This window comes from Doryrhamphus excisus, chromosome 14, assembly GCF_030265055.1.
Source record: "Doryrhamphus excisus isolate RoL2022-K1 chromosome 14, RoL_Dexc_1.0, whole genome shotgun sequence".
In the NCBI taxonomy this organism is placed as follows: Eukaryota; Metazoa; Chordata; class Actinopteri; order Syngnathiformes; family Syngnathidae; genus Doryrhamphus; species Doryrhamphus excisus.
Window position 1 is genome coordinate 5,147,749 of NC_080479.1, and position 17,222 is coordinate 5,164,970.

The following is a 17,222-nucleotide window of genomic DNA, read 5'->3' on the forward strand; positions in this document are numbered from 1 at the left end:
AGAGGGCTTTAATAATGTGGAAAAACCTTATTTAAAAGCTCCTAACTGGTTTGCTCAATGTTCATAAATGGCATTTACTATTGAAAAGCATTATCTTATTTTCAGATGACACAAATAAACAAAAACATTTTGGATTTTCTGATAACATAGCATGATAACCGTTAGCATGTTAGCATTTAAGCTAATTTACTCATGTCCAAAGGCAAATACACACATGGCATTATGCAGGGAGGTTATAGGACAGCTTTGGCACTTTGGGTACTTCAGGCTCTGTTGCTAGGTGCTAGCATGATAACCGTTAGCATGTTAGCATTTAAGCTAATGTACTCATGTCCAAAGGCAAATACACACATGGCATTATGCAGGGAGCTTATAGGACAGCCTTGGCATTTTGGGTACTTCAGGCTCTGTTGCTAGGTGCTAACATGATAACCGTTAGCATGTTAGCATTTAAGCTAATTTACTCATGTCCAAAGGCAAATACACACATGGCATTATGCAGGGAGGTTATAAGAAAGCCTTGGCACTTTGGGTACTTGAGGCTCTGTTGCTAGGTGCTAGCATGATAACCATTAGCATATTAGCATTTAAGCTAATGTACTCATGTCAAAAAGGCAAATACACACATGGCATTATGCAGGGAGGTTAAAGGAAAGCCTTGGCACTTTGAATGCTTGAGGCTCTGTTGCTAAGTGCTAGCATGATAACCGTTACCATGTTAGCATTTAAGCTAATTTACTCATGTCCAAAGGCAAATACACACATGGCATTATGCAGGGAGGTTATAGGACAACCTTGGCACTTTGGGTACTTGAGGCTCTGTTGCTAGGTGCTAGCATGATAACCATTAGCATATTAGCATTTAAGCTAATGTACTCATGTCAAAAAGGCAAATACACACATGGCATTATGCAGGGAGGTTAAAGGAAAGCCTTGGCACTTTGGATGCTTGAGGCTCTGTTGCTAAGTGCTAGCACGATAACCGTTACCATGTTAGCATTTAAGCTAATTTACTCATGTCCAAAGGCAAATACACACATGGCATTATGCAGGGAGGTTATAGGAAAGCCTTGGCACTTTGGGTACTTCAGGCTCTGTTCTTAGGTGCTAGCACGATAACCGTTAGCATGTTAGCATTTAAGCTAATTTACTCATGTCCAAAGGCAAATACACACATGGCATTATGCAGGGAGGTTATAGGAAAGCCTTGGCACTTTGGATGCTTGAGGCTCTGTTGCTAGGTGCTAGCATGATAACCTTTAGCATGTTAGCATTTAAGCTAATTTACTCATGTCCAAAGGCAAATACACACATGGCATTATGCAGGGAGGTTATAGGACAGCTTTGGCACTTTGGGTACTTCAGGCTCTGTTGCTAGGTGCTAGCATGATAACCGTTAGCATATTAGCATTTAAGCTAATTTACTCATGTCCAAAGGCAAATACACACATGGCATTATGCAGGGAGGTTATAAGAAAGCCTTGGCACTTTGGGTACTTGAGGCTCTGTTGCTAGGTGCTAGCATGATAACCATTAGCATATTAGCATTTAAGCTAATGTACTCATGTCAAAAAGGCAAATACACACATGGCATTATGCAGGGAGGTTAAAGGAAAGCCTTGGCACTTTGGATGCTTGAGGCTCTGTTGCTAAGTGCTAGTATGATAACCGTTACCATGTTAGCATTTAAGCTAATTTACTCATGTCCAAAGGCAAATACACACATGGCATTATGCAGGGAGGTTATAGGAAAGCCTTGGCACTTTGGGTACTTGAGGCTCTGTTCTTAGGTGCTAGCACGATAACCGTTAGCATGTTAGCATTTAAGCTAATTTACTCATGTCCAAAGGCAAATACACACATGGCATTATGCAGGGAGGTTATCGGACAGCCTTGGCATTTTGGATACTTGATGCTCTGTTGCTAGGTACTAGCATGATAACCGTTAGCATATTAGCATTTAAGCTAATTTACTCATGTCCAAAGGCAAATACACACATGGCATGATGTAGGGGCAGTATGGGACTGCCTCAACACTTTTGGGACTTGGTGCTTTCTTGCTAGATGCTACCATGTGAACTGTTAGCATGCTAACATTTTAGCTGTATCCTGTTTAAAGGATGATGCAGGGATATTGTAGGACCACGTTGACGCTTTTGCTATAGAGTGCCATTTCGCTAGATGCTAGTGTGCTAATATTTAGCATGTTAGCTTTTTTGCTAAATTCCTCCTGTAATGTATGCACGGCATGGCTCGGCGGCGTGGCACAGCAGACACGGGCCCGAGGTTCACAGCACAGGTTGCATGCCCATCAAAATTTAAATGAAGAATGATGATGAATGATGAATATGTGGAATAACGGTGGAACGACAAGCCTGCATTGACGAGTCGCCACTTTAGATGAACGTTAGCGCGTGGATTTCATTCACTTAAAGATGTGATGTCGTTATTGGAACTCAGCGTTTTGTGTATTCAGCTAATGCAAGCAGACATTTGACATGAAGGACATGGAGGACATGGAGGACATGGAGGACATGGAGGTCCGTGGGCAGAAGGCAGAGGTGGCCTAAACAATCCAACGTATGCTAAGCTATCTGAACAAACGCTCTCGGCTTTGAGTTATAGATGACAACACATTTGTGTGATATATGTCATGAATAATGCATTTATTTGTCCAATATGTCAAAGGCTACACTTTGAGTATTTTTGGGATGCTCATCTTCCCATCTAATGATTATTAACCTTCAGCACAAAGAGGTGAGCAGCAGTCAGGACGTAGAGCCTCTCGTTGGAGGCCCTGAAGCCCAGGATGCTTTTGTCAGAGTCCAGGCTGGCCACCTGTTGCTTGGCAACCTGCCCTACCTGCCGCCCCTGCTTCCGGTTGAAGAGGACGCCGTCCACCGGGGACGGCTGCCGGTAGATGAAAGCACGGCGTAGGCACTCGCACAGTGAGGCGTAGGAGAAGTTGGGGGCACACGTGGCAAACTTCTTGTCCCGCTTGGAGGCCTGCACATAGCCTGCCGGGGGGACAAGAGGGGGGTGGGCGTGTCACATGACAAAGTGAAAACCAATGATCTTTTCCACTCTCCTAAAATGGGATTATCCACCGTAGTCCTGCCCCACCAGCCAGCTTTTGTCCCCCCCCCCCCCCAATGAAGACTAATAAAGTTTGTGAGCCTCCAGCTCTCGCTACAAAAACACGCAAAGTGATTATTTGCCGACGTTCATGATCCAAAATGATCATTAAATGCTAAACACACACAACCTTTTCCAGCAAGGACGGCGTAGAAAAAATGAAAGGATGCAAGCATGGCGGCTTTGTCATATTTGCTATGAAGTCATATCCCATATTTAATAAAGAACCGCATCCCCAAGTCATCACAGCTTAAATTTATGCTTTCCATTCCCACATCGTAGCAGCATTCCGGAGCAAATATGAAGGCGAGAGAATAACACATCCAAATACATCTATGGTCCATGGTGCGTTCAATGACCGTCCAAAAAGTAGGACAAATCGCAGCTCAGATTGATTTAAAAAACTGTGGGATTTCTAATAGTTGCAGTATTGCAGTAATAAAATAATACTGACTGTAATACAATGATGAATTTCTATGTATTTTCATGTGTTTTTAAAATTGCAATTAGGATAAAATGTTTTCTGACTATTTGTACATTTGATGAAGGAAAGGTGCATGGAGGCAATTCTTTCATAATAATCCTTTCCATAATAATGTTCCTAAATAGGCTCACAAGCATTTAGAATTGAAAATCAGACTGTCAATCAAAATGCCCCAAATGGAGCTGTGGCGGTCCAAACGTCCAAACAAATAAAATAAGCCGGGGTACCACGGGCGCCTGTCTTACCCAGGGCGTTGAAGGTGGCGACGTGTTCCCACATGTCGGCGGGCTGGTCGGGCCGGGGCTGCCACAGCAGGGCGTCCACGTCGTGCCGCAGGCAGAGACACGGCATCTGGGCGGGGTGGACCTCCACGGTGAAGAGGTACTGATGGCTGCCCAGATTCACCTGTGGCAGAATGACATTCACCGATGGTTATTTATGATTCATAATGGCCGCCATTTGCCGTGTGTTTTGTGTGCATGAGATGATCCCACTGAGGCGTGGAGCCAGTCACACCCAGCATCCCACCTAACCCCGTGGACCCCAGTACAAGCCATCACGCCTCCACTCCAAAACTCATTTTCGCACTATTTGGCAGTCGGCACGCTTGTCGGCTGACAAACACGGCAGCGAGGCGGCGAGGCGGCGAGGAGGAAGAGGAGGAGGAGGATGGGGGCATTCTGGTATGAACACTAACCAAGCGTGACGGAGAGGAGATGCAGACCCGGTGAAGGAATGTGAGAGCCTGAGCATTCTTCAATATGAGCATAGCCACGCATGACCATGCTACATGATTTTAATATTCATTTTTCAAAGTAAAAGACCAAACTATGACTGGACTAACTAGTTCATTGCATGACAAAATGATGCAGGTGTTTTCTAATGTTTATTGTCCCACAAACTGCCATGAAATTATATTATTAGGGGTGTCACAAAATATCTTGTGAGCACTTACGTAGGGACCATAATAAATCATGAATCACAAAATAAATGAAAATGAACTCCAGCATTTTGGTGGCTTGAATATTTTGCCATTTGCAATGTTTGTCTGTTTTGTGTCTCCCACTTTCACTTCGAGAAGAAGAAGAGAGTTCACATGTGCAATATGATCCAATTTTCAGGATCCCAAAACTGTCATGATTGGGCTTGAGAGCTTCACGGTGCGATCCCAGGATCGGGCTTGAGGGCTTCACGGTGCGATCCCAGGATTGGGCTTGAGGGCTTCACGGTGCGATCCCAGGATCGGGCTTGAGGGCTTCACGGTGCGATCCCAGGATTGGGCTTGAGGGCTTCACGGTGCGATCCCAGGATTGGGCTTGAGGGCTTGAGGGCTTCATGGTGCGATCCCAGGATCGGGCTTGAGGGCTTCACGGTGCAATCCCAGGATTGGGCTTGAGGGCTTCACGGTGCGAGCCCAGGATCGGGCTTGAGGGCTTCACGGTGCGAGCCCAGGATCGGGCTTGAGGGCTTCACGGTGCGAGCCCAGGATGCAGAGATGAAGACCCAATTGCAGGTAAAAATGTATTTCTTGTAGATGGTCTCTTCTGGAGAAGTAACAGCCCTCCATAATCTATCCATCCATTTTCTATGCTGAATATCTCCATTAGGATAGCAGGGGTATGCTGGAGCCTATCCCAGCTGACTTTGGGTGAGAGGCGGGGTCAGCCAGCCAATGGCAGGGCACATATAGTAGACTTCATTTGCACAGTCTGGAGTGTAACGGACAATTTCCAGTCGCCATTGAACTTAGCTTAACGTGCACGTTTTTGGAATGTGGGAGTAAACTGGAGTAACTGGAGAAAACCCAAGCATGTATAAGTAGCATTTTTTTGCAGGTCATTTCTTTTCCAAACTACTTGACCAAAACAGACATTACGCCATCTTGGAAGGCAAGTTCTAACATGCAAACACTTTTTTCATGTATAAGTCGCTCTGGAGTATAAGTGGCAGGAACAGCCAACCTAGGAAAAAATACCATACTAATTGACCCCGAGTCACGCGCACACACAACGACTTGGCGTCCCAAATGAAGCTAACCTCTGCTAGTACGAGGAGATTCAGCCAGATTTCGGCGGCGTTCGTCACCACTTTAACCCGTTTCTGTCGGGAGGTCCGCCGAGTAAATACTTCCCCACACTAACGTTCCTTCTCACCATGACAGCATTTGATTGGTCTCATGTATCCATTTGTAGCGGTATAAATCATTTTCTTATGATGGAAGAATCTATACATAAAAAATATCGCCCAACCCTACTTATGAGCTGTTATTGTTCTTATTGTTTTATGTCGCCTTTAGTTGTATCAGGCATTCAAATTGATTATTAAACTGAAGAAAGAAGGCTGGTCGGATCATTTTTTCCATGACTATATATTATAAATAATATAATAGAACAAATCCTATTATTAGTATCACCCCCCCACACTTTCACTCTTTAATATTCCAAATATATCAAATAATATATCACCTTTGTACATTTTATTCTTGCTATACTTTGACTTCATTTCCATCATATTTTTGGCTCTATTCCCATGATATTATGTATAACATTTTCCAAAAATGCTTTAGTTTTTAACACTTTTTATGTATGGCGCTCACCCATGTCGCATATAGTTGAATCCAAGATATGAAATTATAAGCATAAGAAGGGCTTTCACTGTATTTCTGTTCTTCGCCTTTTGAATCGCCCGCAAGCCAATAAATGCATCTTCAAAATAATATTCCAGCCTCCACTCATTGTGCATTTTGGTGTGTTGACTAGCCGATAGACGATATTCAATTCCCCAGGAGCTTGTTGAATAAATTGGAAAAGAAACGTTATCTAATTATTATTGGCGGACACTTCCAGCTGCGCTAGCAACACCGCTGTGGCTTTTCACAATAAACTACCAAGGACCTGTTCCCACATCACAAAAGCTTACAAGGACCGTGAGCTCTAAAGAAGTGGAGTGAAAGGGGTGACATTATAAAATAAAATAAAAAAATAACTCAAGTGGCAGATTTCCCCCTGAAGGCCAAACAAGGGTGGCCTGGTGCCCACCTTCACCAAGATACCTCTTTTGTTTGAATTCTTGACATACGTATATTCCGTGTTTGTGTGATTCTGTTGTTATTCTATACCGGGGGTTCCAAAATGTTGTCAAAATGATGCCATCAACCCCCCCCCCACACACACACACACAAACACCTTGCAGGGGAGCACTGCACATCACTGCTTAGAGATGACTTCAACTTGAACAATTGGCTCCACTGTGCAGAGCAACCAGAATAAGTCCACTGAACGTCTTCGCCGGCGAGCGTGGCCATGGAGAGGCGGATGGACAAAAGACGCTAAATGAATAGGATGTGCTACAATTTCAAGATGAAAGGGGAGAACAGAAGGTCAGCAGATATCTCAGAGAGCAGGGCCAAGCATTCAGGCCGACACAATGAGCAGGTGAAGAAAAACAGGAGGGGAAGGCTTTCCTTTCCGGATGAGGTTGAGATAAACAAACACACGCTTGCACAGATGCTGGTGGTCTTCAAAAGGCTTCTGGTTATTTGTGGGCAGCAGAGGAACATTAAAAGGGCTTTCAATGGAAAGACGTCCACGCTAATTATAAGCCTTCCATTCATTACACAGGAGAGTGGACTCCTGTGGGAGCTTTGTAATGGACACAAAATGAAAGTGAAAGAGGAACATTAGCTGTGGACATTCAGCTTCCTCTTCATTAGAAGCTCACAAGGTCATCCTTCAATGATGGAAGACTACCGCAGGATGCTCTTTCCGTTTAATCCACTTTAATCCGCCGTTTAGATTGTTTAGGGTTTTTGGTTTTTTTACTCCATGCTTTCCGTGACAGAACAAACGTACAAGTTTAGTGTCTAAAAGAAAACTTTAAAACAGGGGGGGCCTCCAAAGTCTATTATTAGTCTAGTCTAGTCTAGTCTAGTCTAGTCTAGTCTAGTCTAGTCTAATTCAAAGTCAAAATAATACAAGAAAAAAAATCCTATTCGAAAAAGTCACAATTTTAGGGTGAGGGTCGTGGGCATTCTGGAGCCTATCCCAGCTGTCTTGGGGCGGGAGGCGGGGTTAAACCCTGGACTGGTTCGCCAGCCAATCACAGGGCACATATAGACAGTTGGAGTCTAACCTAGCATGTTTTTGGAATGCGGGAGGAAACCAGAGTACCCACAGAGATGCCCGAGGGTGGAATCAAACTCGTGGTCTCCTAGCTGTGTGGCCTGCACGCTAACCACTCGATGAACTCATACTATGATGAGGAAAAATAATGCTATCGTAGTCGTATACAGTCACTTCCGTTGTTCAAGCCAAAGCCACTACATTTACAGAGAAAAACAGACGTGTCCATACGGCATATATATATATATATATATATATATATATAGCATATAGCATATATATATATATATAGCATATATATAGAGCATATATATATATATATATAAAAAAATATATAAAAAAAGTCATTATATCAGTAACTAAATAAAGTTGACATTTATGGAAAATTAGGTTGGGGAACAAAATGTTGTTACAAGAATAAAGTAATACATATTAAGGCAATAAAGTCATAATTCTAAGAAGAGAATGTAAAAGAAGAAAGTTGAAATAGAACATTAAAAAAAAAACTTGGAATTTTCAGAGAATAAAGTCAAAATATTAAAAGAAAAAAAGTCATATTCTAGCATGGAAAATAAGTCTAAATTTTACGAGAATAAACTATTATATACAATTATTTCAGTAGCATACAGTCATGGAAAAAATGGCTGTTAATTTTGAATACATTTTAAAGTATGAAAACCATAGAAATGGCTAGATATAAGCTCTTAAATTCCACTCTGAGCTCTATTTGTTGTCATCACTAGATTATATTAGATTCCCAAAAATTGGTTTTAGAACCTTTTCCAGACTGAAAAGTCTCAATGACTTTCTTTGTCTTTTGTACCTGAACTTCTTTAGATCTCTGCCAGGGTGCCAAGTGATACGACGGCCCAGAAAATAACAGGGAGCCATTTGCAAGGTGTGATTTTTTTTCCAGTAGGCCTTTTTGTGATGCAAATATATTGCATATTGCATAACGCATATTGTTTTGAGAAGCCAAGCTCTGTGCTTAACAGTACCCAGCAACTACCTGGAACTACTTTCCTCAGCACCGAAATCCCACCAGAACTCGGCTCAGGGTATGAAGTGGGGAGTGAGTGGCTGCTTATGGGGGTGTCATACAACTACATGTCCAAAAATACATCTCAACTACTCCTTCAAGTTAGGTTTTAAAGGGGATCTATGATGCTAATTGTTGAGTTGTGGACTCCTATAGAGCAGCTACACACAATAACCAGCACAGAAAGCTGGTATTTCTTCAGCTATATTTCTTTGTCTGTTTTAATGTATTTTTTCCATGTTTTTTTCAGCCATACCGTCTGTGCAGGATCCCGAATCCGATCCAGAAGTTGATACCGGACAGTCCAAAGTTTGTCAAGAAAAGAGGTTACTTCAATATGTCTCTCAATGGTAAGTAGCTTTAGCATTTTAGCCTTAGTTTTCAACATCATCAGTAACATGTAATGTGTTGTGCAGGACTACCAGTGTTTAGCGGCCACTAATTGTGGTGGGAAACGGCTATTAGCAACCCCGCTACCTGTATGCACACTCTATAATGCTACACAGACAACTGCTTTTGCTCCATGACTTCCCCAAAATGAAGACAGTTAGACCCTGATAAACTGTTACTGACTGCTTGTTCTTCTGACTCTTCCACACCACCAGGTAACGTTGGAAAGGTGTCCGGCTTCAGCAGGTTTGTGGACTAGTCCACAGTACTAACCGTAATAACAGTAATAAAATAGTATAGTACCAGACCCTACCCTACTCTATCACCCTAAAATGTTCTCTACAGATGTGCAACAGTATAAAAAAGGTCCGTTTTGACTGAAAATAAGCGGAGGAAAAAACGTCATCACGTGTTTTCCGCGCGACTGCTCAGCTTGTGATGAAATAGCCAAGCATGACGCGTTGTTAACCTCGGAGGATACCATGCAGGGCAGCCAGCCGACGACCAGAGTACTTCCTGCTGCTTACAGCAAGTCCGCTTCAAGCCAAACACACAACAGTACACATTTGGAGGCTTTAAATGACAAATGACACCTTTGCTGCAGCATGAATGCCAACATAAATCATTGAACATGTTTTTTTACAAGATGGTGTGTTGTGCTTATATATACACAAACACTCTTCAGGGGGGAAAATGAAAAATAAAAGCAAAATAAAATATCCTACAGCAAGATTTTAACAACCGATATTATATGAATCTTTGTTTTTAGTTGTTGTCTAATGGGCCACGCTCTATTTCTGCGTCTTGGCTCATTTGCATACTAACAGTGATTGGATGTTGACTGAGGGAAGGGAGGGGCGATCATGCAGCACGGCAGCGATCATGCAGCTTTGGGGGGGATAAGTCATTTTAGACTACCCAGCCCACTCACAACAATATTAAATGACTGTAAATGTATATTATATTTAATATTTACAGAAGTCAGTTCAATGGTTGCAATCACATCACCCCAGTTAGTTGGGGGGGGGGGGGGGTATGGGAACAGTGACGTCTGTGTGCTGTCATCTAACTTCATACAACATGATGACTGCATAGAAATGCGGGAATTGAACAGGGTGCCTTTGGATTGGGAAGCCACGAAGCCACAAAGTGACCTTTCACCAGTAGGGGGCGCCATTTAAAGAGGACATTCATTTTTAAGAGTTACATTTTCATGCGTTTCAATGCTTTCAGCGTTCCCACAAATAGAAACATTTCTAAATACATTATTCATAAAATGGTAGTCCAGCTGGTGAAATACGGTTCCTTTCCTGAATGTGTGATGGAAATAGCGATGGAAGTGTTTTTAAAAGTACCTGACTGCCTTGTGAATCAACCTTGCGGGGGTGGAGGTGCTCAAGGATGTCCAAGGTGCTAACAGAACGTGAGCGTTGATGTTCAAGTGTTTACTACTCACCACCTGAGTGGGCTTGAGCGACTCGCCATCAAAGTGTGTGAGGCTGGAGGTGTCTTCTGGGAAGCCGTCGCAGTCCTCCAGCTCCTGGGGGTTGCAGGCTGGCTCGTCCCTGTCAGGTTTGGCGCTGTGCTGGAGAAGAGATGGAGATGGAGAAGGCGGGTCAGTCCGGCGTTTGCATCGATTAGCAGCGTAGTAGGGCCTGCTTAGCATGGAGGTCCTCCAGTGGGAACAGACGATGCTAACGTGGAGGCTGAAGGGGGGCTCGGAGCAACTGAAGGGGTTGTGTTGTGGGGGGCGGGGGTAGGACGGAGGTTCATTTCAAAGTTGGAGAAGACAAATTGAATGAAGGGGAGGTCAAACAAGCAGTAAGAGAAGACTTCTTTCGAAGTACCATACCAAGTACCACAGGGATGTAGTACTCTTCAAACTTTATCCTTCTCTAAGAACTTGCAGTTTGGGCATCAAACATACAGAACATATTTAACTCAGTGGCATGACAGGCCTCACCAGGTCTTCGGAGGTCAGGTGGGTCAGCCTCTCATGGATGAGGGCGGCCTGCTCATCATTCATCACGTGCTCCCCCCTGCGGTCGCCGATAACCAGTTCAGGCCACATGGGCCCCTCAGTATGCTTCTGAAGGGTCACTTCCAGGCTGAGGGGACAGCAAATAAGGGTTCAGTTGAAATGGTGTAAAAATGCACGATGGAGCAGGTTTGCACACCTCTTGTCTTCCTTGAAGATCCATGTGCTGGCCTCCGGGTCCACCGAGGCGTACAGCTGGCCTTCCAGCAAGGGAGCCAAGCCCTGCACACCAACGCTAATGTTGTCCGCCATCAGCCGGAAGTGCACGGCTTCTTTGTTGATGCCCTCGGGCATGCGCACGCTGGCCGTGATGTCCTCCGCCGTCTGCTGCCAGTAGTAGAAGGGGTCTGGATGCAAGAGCTGCTGGAGTTAGTCATTAGTCAAACAACTGATCACTGTGATGACAAAATATTTCCATAAATACGTGTACTGTGTACACTTTTTCTAGGGCGGGTCACATAGTGAAACATTTAAGGAAGCAACTTTTCCACTTTCATGTTTTGTAAAGCACACATGTAGATATGCTGACAAGTTCCAAATTCCAATCAAATGTTCCAAAAATGACAACTTTGTCATCAAAAATTGTGAAAAAAACATTTTTCCTCATAAGACTAGGACTTTATTGTTGTTTCTCTAATATTTTGATATTATTCTTGCAAGATTACTGCTTTTATTTGGCATTATTGCTGTTTGTTACCAGCTTTCTTCTTGTAATGCCAAAGTTTGTAATACAAATCTTAGGAAATAAGTGCATAGTCTGGAAGATCTGGAAGTTTTCCGTGCGGGTTATTGTGTGTAGCTGCTCTATAGGAGTCCAGAACTCAATACAAAGGGTGGAAAAATTAGCATATTAGGTCCCCTTTAAATTTACATTTATTTTCTTCTCATAATTATGACTTTATTCTCATATGACCAAAACAGTTCGGCAGTGTGACCAAGGCAACCTGAGCCGTTTTCAATTCCCCAATTGCACCGTGTGAGACACCCCTCAGCTCCTCTGTGGCCGCCTAGGGACATGACTGGCCAATCACAGAGCATGAAGAGTGAATACATCATGAGAATTATCTTTAAAACACCAATATGGATAATGATGAAATGTACTTGTTTCATACTCGTATCCGGCAAAAATGGATTATTCGTAACGGATACTCCTTAAAAAAAAAAAGCTGATTGGTGGAGGGGATGGGCGTTTGACAGCAAGTATGGGCAAATGTCAATAACGTCCTTTTTCACTACGATCTGCGGCCGATGGATGGGAGCACCCTAACGTATACGTATAGATAAGAGTAGCGTCAAACAGATCCTGATCAATTTTCCTGCTTTAGCTTCTCCGCTGAGAGGCCAAACAACAAGGCTTGAAGAAATGACTTTGCCCCGCTGTTAGCGCTTCCATCACAAGCCATTTTGCAGTCTCGCACTCAAGTTGATGGCGATATGTTCACAAACAACAAGCTGTCCTTTGATGACCTGGGGAAAGGGAGAGACGCCCCGCGACTGATTCCCTTCAGGCAACTACATTTTGCTCCTTTCTCCGCATTGCAGCCTCGGGTGAAAAGATTTCCTCCCTTGGTTGGAGAGGATTTAATCCGGGAAATAAAAAAGAGCGATGCTATCATTCCTGCCAAACAGAAGCACATTCCAGAAATCTCTTTCTTTGAAATACGGCACCGCCTCTTAAGACACATACAATCCTAATCAAAAATGGAAGACCAGTTGAAAAAGAGAGTTCATATCGGAACAAGGTTCTTAAGTAAACCTTCATGGGAATGAGACAAAAACGGAGTAAACAATTCATTGCAAACGAGCGTTAGAGTCAAATAGGCTGTATAGATGTCACATCAGCTCATCTAACGTTTAAGAGTAAAAAACAAACAAAAACCTGCTAAAATAGAAATGTTTAAAAAATGAGTCAGTAATGGGTAAATGTGCCATTAGACACGTATACATGGAGCCAAATATTCCAATTGCTCAAAGGGAAAGAATTGAACCATTGTATACACCTCATTCCCAAAGAACATATAATGGGATTCCCAGGGGTGGAATATTCCTTTCCCCAATCCGATTGAGGTATCTTGTACCTGCTCAAACAGAAAGTTGTTGGGGTTCCTTCTTCTTCTTCTGTTGGCGGTTGGCAAACAGCTTTGGTGTGCATTAGCGCCATCTGTGGAACACAATCTAAACCCTTGTATGCTTTTCCTGTTTAAATTTATCCCGGCTGCGGAAAGTTTGTTTTTGATCCAAACTAAATTTCAATACCGGACGAAGGAAAAACTGGTAATACGGAGTAATATAATAAGTCGGTATCACGTGATGTTGATGTTTACGTTTTACCGGGCATGCCCCATTGACTATTCTGTTTGACTATAGCGGCGCATGTAGACAAGAGATTGGAATATTCCTTTCCATGGGTACCATTGTTTTCGGAAAAACTCCTCATGTAAACGTGGCTATTGTTATTAATCCGCTGGAAAAGGGGTTTGGGCATGTTTCCAGGACGCTAGCGGTGGTTTTGCTCCAGGTCTACGTTACGTCCGTAATGACTGTCTGGCCGTGTCCAACCACAGCAGCGGGAAGTCTCGCTAATGCAGTTCAACAATTCCAAAGCAATGAAAGAGCGACACCAGAGACTCCAGTGCTGGCCACACTGGTGGATGAGTGTCAATGAATGTTTGGTAGCGGTCGCCAAAGTTGTAGGCCCGACTTAGCAGCCACGTTTCCAGCATTCTACCCCAAGGCAGCTGTGATACAGACGTAGATACCGCCACCGGTGTGTGGATGAGGAGCGAATGAATGTGAAGCGCTACTGTAGGGGACCTAAACCCCCCCAAAAAAACCCCAACACTAGCAGGCTGGGTTCGTTCACACAGTTTAACCCTATACCTGTCAATCAACTAGAACACATTCATCTTCTCTGAGTGATTGAATCAACATTTATGCTGTGATTTTAGTTGTATAACCATGTTTTTTTTTAATATGTGGTCAAATATTGGCCAAAAAAACCCTCAGGTCGTGCCATTTTCCATTTGCATGCCACATGAGTGTGGCGAGGGCCTCCTCTCTTGACTCTGTGAAAGCGCTGATGAAAGGAGCGGCTAAAAGAGCTGCCATTATTCCACCAGCAGGCGTATCTGTATGCCTCTACTCGCTGCTGTTTGTCTGGTCGTGTCATGAGAGGTGGGGGGGGGGGGGGGGGGGGGGGGGGGGGGTACGACTACGACTGCTTGATAAAAAGGAGCTGATGCAAAGAGTGGGATGTGAAAGCTCGGCTCAGATCATAAAAAGATAAATATTATGTGTATTTTATATTATATTATATGTATGTGTATATTATATGTAGATGGGATGGTGGGGGGGAGGCTCTGTGTGGAGTTTGCATGTTCTGCCCGTACGTGTATACGTTTTCGCCGGGTACTCCGGTTTCCTCCCACATTCCAAAAACATGCTAGGTTAATTGGCCACTCCAAATTGTCCATAGGTATGAATGTGAGTGTGAATGGTTGTTTGTCTATATGTGCCCTGGGATTGGCTGGCCACCAGTCCAGAGTGTACCCCGCCACTTGCCCCAAGCTGGGATAGGCTCCAGTGAGGACCCTCACCTGCGACCCTTGTGAGGATAAGCGGTATAGAAAATGGATGGATGGAGGACGATTTAGACCAGGGGTGTCAAACATACGGCCCGCGGGCCGGAACCGGCCCCCAAGGAGGTTCGATCAGGCCCGCAGGATAATTTGAAAGTGGAAAAAATGCATAAAAGACATGGAATTCATATTTTTAATTCGCTGCAATTCATGGATTATCCGCTAAGGGGCGCACTCTTTCCATCAGAGTAGAAGACAAGCCGCATCACTGAGACAGACTGAAAATCTGCTGCTTGTTACGACGTTGTTAATACCTTGGTCTCTACCTCTTCGCTACACCCTCATTAGCCAAAATGTCGTTATCCAAACGAAGAAAAGTAGATAAGGAGTGTAGAATTTTCAAAGAAAAATGGACCACGTCCTATTTATTTACAGACATGCACGGAAAACCTTTGTGCTTGGTGTGTTTGCAACAAGTTTCGGTATTGAAGGAATATAATATTCGACGCCACTACGAGACTCATCACAGCGAAAAATATGACGGCTTACTGTTTGCATTGAAAGAATACAGCTCTGTGAAGATGAATCCTTACTGTGGTGATTTAAAAAATGTGCACTTTAATGTTAAAACTTTAAAAATAAAAACAAAAAAAGTTGTGTGATGGAATTCTACTGTTCATACAACTCCATGAATTTTCAGTATATATTGTATGTGTATGTATGTTTCATGTATGAAGTTTACAGATTTACAGGACAGGCGAACACTTTCTTCATTACACATTTCAAATCACTCTCCTTAGTTTGTAAGGTGTACGCAGGGATTACATTTACATTTTATATGCGTATGTGTAAGTGGTTTAAAAATCCCTTTCTTTAAAAGTCTCATTTAATCTGAAAGTGCATTACTATATTTTTCAGTACCAATTAAAGTTGTGTGCCTTTGTACAATCAGTGGGATCAGTTGCAATGCATATTTGTGAATGATAAAAGTAAATTGCACATTTGTCTAAGGAAATATGAGGTGTTTCATAAAATGTTTTGTAAAAGGATAGTTCATTAAATTTCAATATTTTCCTAATGTTCCTAATGTGCTTCTTTACACCAAAACAAAGGAAAGACATGATATTTTGGTTATTTATAGCAGAGTATGGTATAATTTTAATGGTCCGGCCCACTTGACATCTCCTTAGGCCGTATGTGGCCCACGATGCGAAATGAGTTTGACACCCCTGATTTAGACTAAGTTTTCCTGAAGAGATCGGAAGATGGTTGGTTTGACTTTCAGTTTTTTGTTTTTTCACTAAAAGTAAACAACAAATATGGAGTCTACGGATGTTCACATCAGGGTTTTATGCTGCTGATACCGATCCCAATAATCCATGGGTGAAATCAGACGATACATCCATCCATATGATTACATGTACTACTGGCTATTTTAGGGGTCACCAAGGCATTTTCTTACAGCCGACTCCTCTTCTGTAGCCAAAGAGGAGACAAAATGCCGGCACTTGTCCGTCAGCTTGGCGTCAGCAGTGTAGTACATTTGTGGTAGAGCTTGTTGTGACTGCGGATCTCGCTGGACATCGCGAGTCCATGGTTTTCAGCAGGTTTCTAAAGCACACGTTTGTTTCTACTGTTTCAACGGAAATCACGTCTTAGCAATTTCCCTTTCGTGAGAAACGCGTCGGGAACTCAGCCGACAGGGTGCAGCTTCATACATTTTAAGGTGGTGATAAAGATTTTTTTTACTGCTGTGAATTGGAAGTACCGACCAAGATACTGCTTATTATCCTTCCTGACTACTTCCTCCATCCCAGATGCTGAAGCCTGCGTGGAGCTGCTCGACAGGAGTCCACAACTCAATACAAAGGGCGGAAAAAGTCCATCCATTTTCCATGACGCTTATCCTCATTAGGGTGGTGGGGGTTTACTGGAGCCTACACCAGCTGACTTGGTGTGATAGACAGGGTACACCCTGGACTGGTGGCCAGCCAATCACAGGGCACATATTCAACCATTCCCATTCATACCTACGAACGACTTGGAGTGGCCTATTAACCTAACATGCTCATGTGTCGGAGAAACCAGGGGTCAAAACCCACGCACGCACAGAACATCTGAACTCAAGTGGAGATTCGAACCCAGGTCTTCCTGATCGCCTGACTGTGTGGCCACCATGCTAACCACTCGTGCGGGCCCCTTTTAAAGCAAATATCGATATCTTGAAAATATCACCCTGGCCTAAAACTAATGTGTATTTTGATTAATTGTGTAAAAATATGGAATTCCCAATCACACACAAAAAAGGGAATTCCCAATCACAAGATTGAACCTTAAATTGGATATTAATGATAAATTGTTGAGCTTGCAAAAGTTGATTTGCATGTGTTGTTATTATTATTAGTTATTGATTTTTGGGTTTGTTTTGTCGTAACTA

The 17,222-nt window shown here is 43.2% G+C and overlaps 1 protein-coding gene across 1 annotated transcript in view; it reads right to left on the reverse strand.

Moving 5' to 3' along the window:
• Positions 1 to 17,222, reverse strand: part of nudcd1 (NudC domain containing 1) — a 26,286-nt gene continuing 9,064 nt past the window's right edge. The window contains exons 6-10 of the mRNA XM_058047300.1: positions 11,347 to 11,554; positions 11,133 to 11,277; positions 10,626 to 10,754; positions 3,865 to 4,024; positions 1 to 3,017 (exon numbers count right to left, since the gene is read on the reverse strand). Coding sequence (XP_057903283.1) covers positions 2,728 to 3,017; positions 3,865 to 4,024; positions 10,626 to 10,754; positions 11,133 to 11,277; positions 11,347 to 11,554 — 932 coding nt within the window. The 3' untranslated portion in view covers positions 1 to 2,727. The remainder of the gene's footprint in view (positions 3,018 to 3,864; positions 4,025 to 10,625; positions 10,755 to 11,132; positions 11,278 to 11,346; positions 11,555 to 17,222) is intronic.